Genomic DNA, 2,320 nt, shown 5'->3' with positions numbered 1-2,320 from the left:
CCATCCACTAGGAAACATCGAGTCAAGAAACGCGACGTATCCGACATATTCTCTTAATCGAGATAGGCATTCGTGACTGGAGAAGAAGTATGTCCTTTCTTCATACCCACTCAAGCGAGTGTATAAAGAGCGAACTCGATTTCTTCTCTTTACCACCTACGCAAACCAGCATCGAGAGTTCGCAATGGATTTATTACAAACCCGTAACTTCGCTCACGGACGACTCACCCATAGAATTCGTCATACCCGGCCATGGAGAAGACTATCTGGATCTCACTCACACCATGTTGAGCCTTCGCATACGCGTAGAAAGCGAACGCGGGGAGAGCACATCGGTCGCAGCCGCCGACGTGGCAAAAGTAGGGCCCGTAAATCATTTACTGCATTCCATGTTCAACCAAATCGACGTGTATTTCAATCAAAAACTCGTGTCGCCACCAAACAACGCTTACGCTTACCGCGCGTACATCGAGGCGTTATTAAATTATGCTTCACCCGCAAAAACTTCCCATCTAACCTCTTGCTTATGGGACGCGGATATTCCCGGCTACATGGACGACACGTTAGACTCGTCAAATCCAAATACGGCACTCGAGAGACGCGCGAAATACATTCAAGGAAATCGTGCGCTAGATCTCGTAGGTCACCTTCACTGCGACGTTTTCAATCAAGATAAATTTTTAATTAACGGTGTGGAAGTTAGAATGAGACTCGTACGCTCGAAAGATTCATTTTGCCTTATGGAGACTAGAACGTTGTCAAAAATACGTATTCTCGATGCCAGTTTACTCGTAAGAAGAGCAAAAATAAGTCCGGGTGTGCTACTCGCACACGCTAGAATGCTGAGTAAAACTACCGCCAAGTATCCCCTTACGAGAGTCGAAGTTAAAACATTCACGATACACGCAGGTGTCGTGGGGGAATCGATAGACAATGCAATACTCGGGCAGTTGCCAAAACGAATAATAGTTGGCTTTGTCGATAACAAGGCGTTTAACGGTGATAGAAAATTGAACCCGTTTAATTTCAAAAATTACAGAATAAATTTCTTTTCGCTGTACGCCGATGGCATACAAATTCCCAGTAGGCCGTTACAGCCAAATTTTTCGAAAGACGAGCCGCTCTACGTTGAAGCTTATCACACAATATTCTCGGGAACTGGCACTCACTTTCTGAACGAGGGTAATTCTATAAGCAGAGACGATTACGCCAATGGTTACATTCTTTTCGCTTTCGATCTTACTCCGGATCTATCCGCTAATTGTGCAGGACATTGGAATCTTGTGAAACACGGAAGCTTACGATTAGAAGTGAGATTCGAAAAAGCTCTTTCCGTGACTATCAATTGTATCGTCTATGCAGAGTTCGATAACGTTTTAGAAATCGATTCCTCGCGTCAAGTCATTGTCGACTTTTCCGGTTAGCTCTATGCCTTTCGTGAGAAAAATATTTTTCCCCCACTACACATTATTTCTAATCCAATTCCACGTGAGATGACGAAAAAAGCTTCAGTCTTGTTCGTGACACCGACGCTGACGTCTCGTGACATAAAAAGAGTATCGAAAATTCGAATATATAATGGATATAGTCATCGACATACAAGGTTTTCGCGATGTCGAAGACAATTTTATTCCGAAAGAAGTCGCGGTTCTTGCGATTAATGCGATGATCACCGGGCACTGGATTATGAGACCACCTTATCCATTTGGAGAATTACCCGAGAGAACAAGACGAGAAAACAACTGACTTACACGAAATTATCACGGAATCGAATGGTTCGACGGAGAGGTTAATCCTATATACTTTACGATACATTTGCGAGCTATTACACGACACGCACGGCACATCTATACCAGAGGATAAGAGAAGTCACGTTATCTGAGCAATTTACTCTCCAGAAACGTATATAATTTGGAAGGAATTTCTCCGGCTTTCAAAAATCTGCCAGATTTCGGAGGTTGCGGACAACGTTGCACACGCCACGGATTTCGAACCAACGTTGGATCACATTGCGCCTTACGCAACGCTTACAAATTAAAACGTTGGCTAGCTATACGAAATAGCATCAATTTGAGCTACGATAGTCTTCCTTCAGAAAATTGCAGCGAAAGCAACGTCGAGAGCGAAAAAACAAACAGCGGAAATTTTTCAATTAAGTTTAAAAATCAGAAAAACGATATATTTCGCAACATCGAGGCGTGGAGAAAAAATATCGTGACAGAAAAGGCGAACCAAAACGAGGACGAACAAGCGACAGCCGAAGAGAAAAAAGATCTTCCAAAATTCGACTCGACGACTGATAGAGATAAAACTAACACTA

General features: G+C 43.1%; 1 protein-coding gene across 1 annotated transcript; it reads left to right on the top strand.

Moving 5' to 3' along the window:
* The first annotated feature begins 839 nt into the window (after positions 1 to 839).
* LOC108769015 (uncharacterized protein F54H12.2-like) lies at positions 840 to 1,424 on the top strand. The gene has a single exon (XM_018519745.1). The coding sequence runs from the start codon at positions 840 to 842 to the stop codon at positions 1,422 to 1,424; it is 585 nt and encodes a 194-aa protein (XP_018375247.1).
* Positions 1,425 to 2,320: the final 896 nt, after the last annotated feature.

The sequence above is a fragment of the Trachymyrmex cornetzi genome, unplaced genomic scaffold (genome assembly GCF_001594075.2).
Source record: "Trachymyrmex cornetzi isolate Tcor2-1 unplaced genomic scaffold, Tcor1.1 scaffold840, whole genome shotgun sequence".
NCBI lineage: Eukaryota > Metazoa > Arthropoda > Insecta > Hymenoptera > Formicidae > Trachymyrmex > Trachymyrmex cornetzi.
This window is presented reverse-complemented; position numbering and strand designations above follow the sequence as displayed.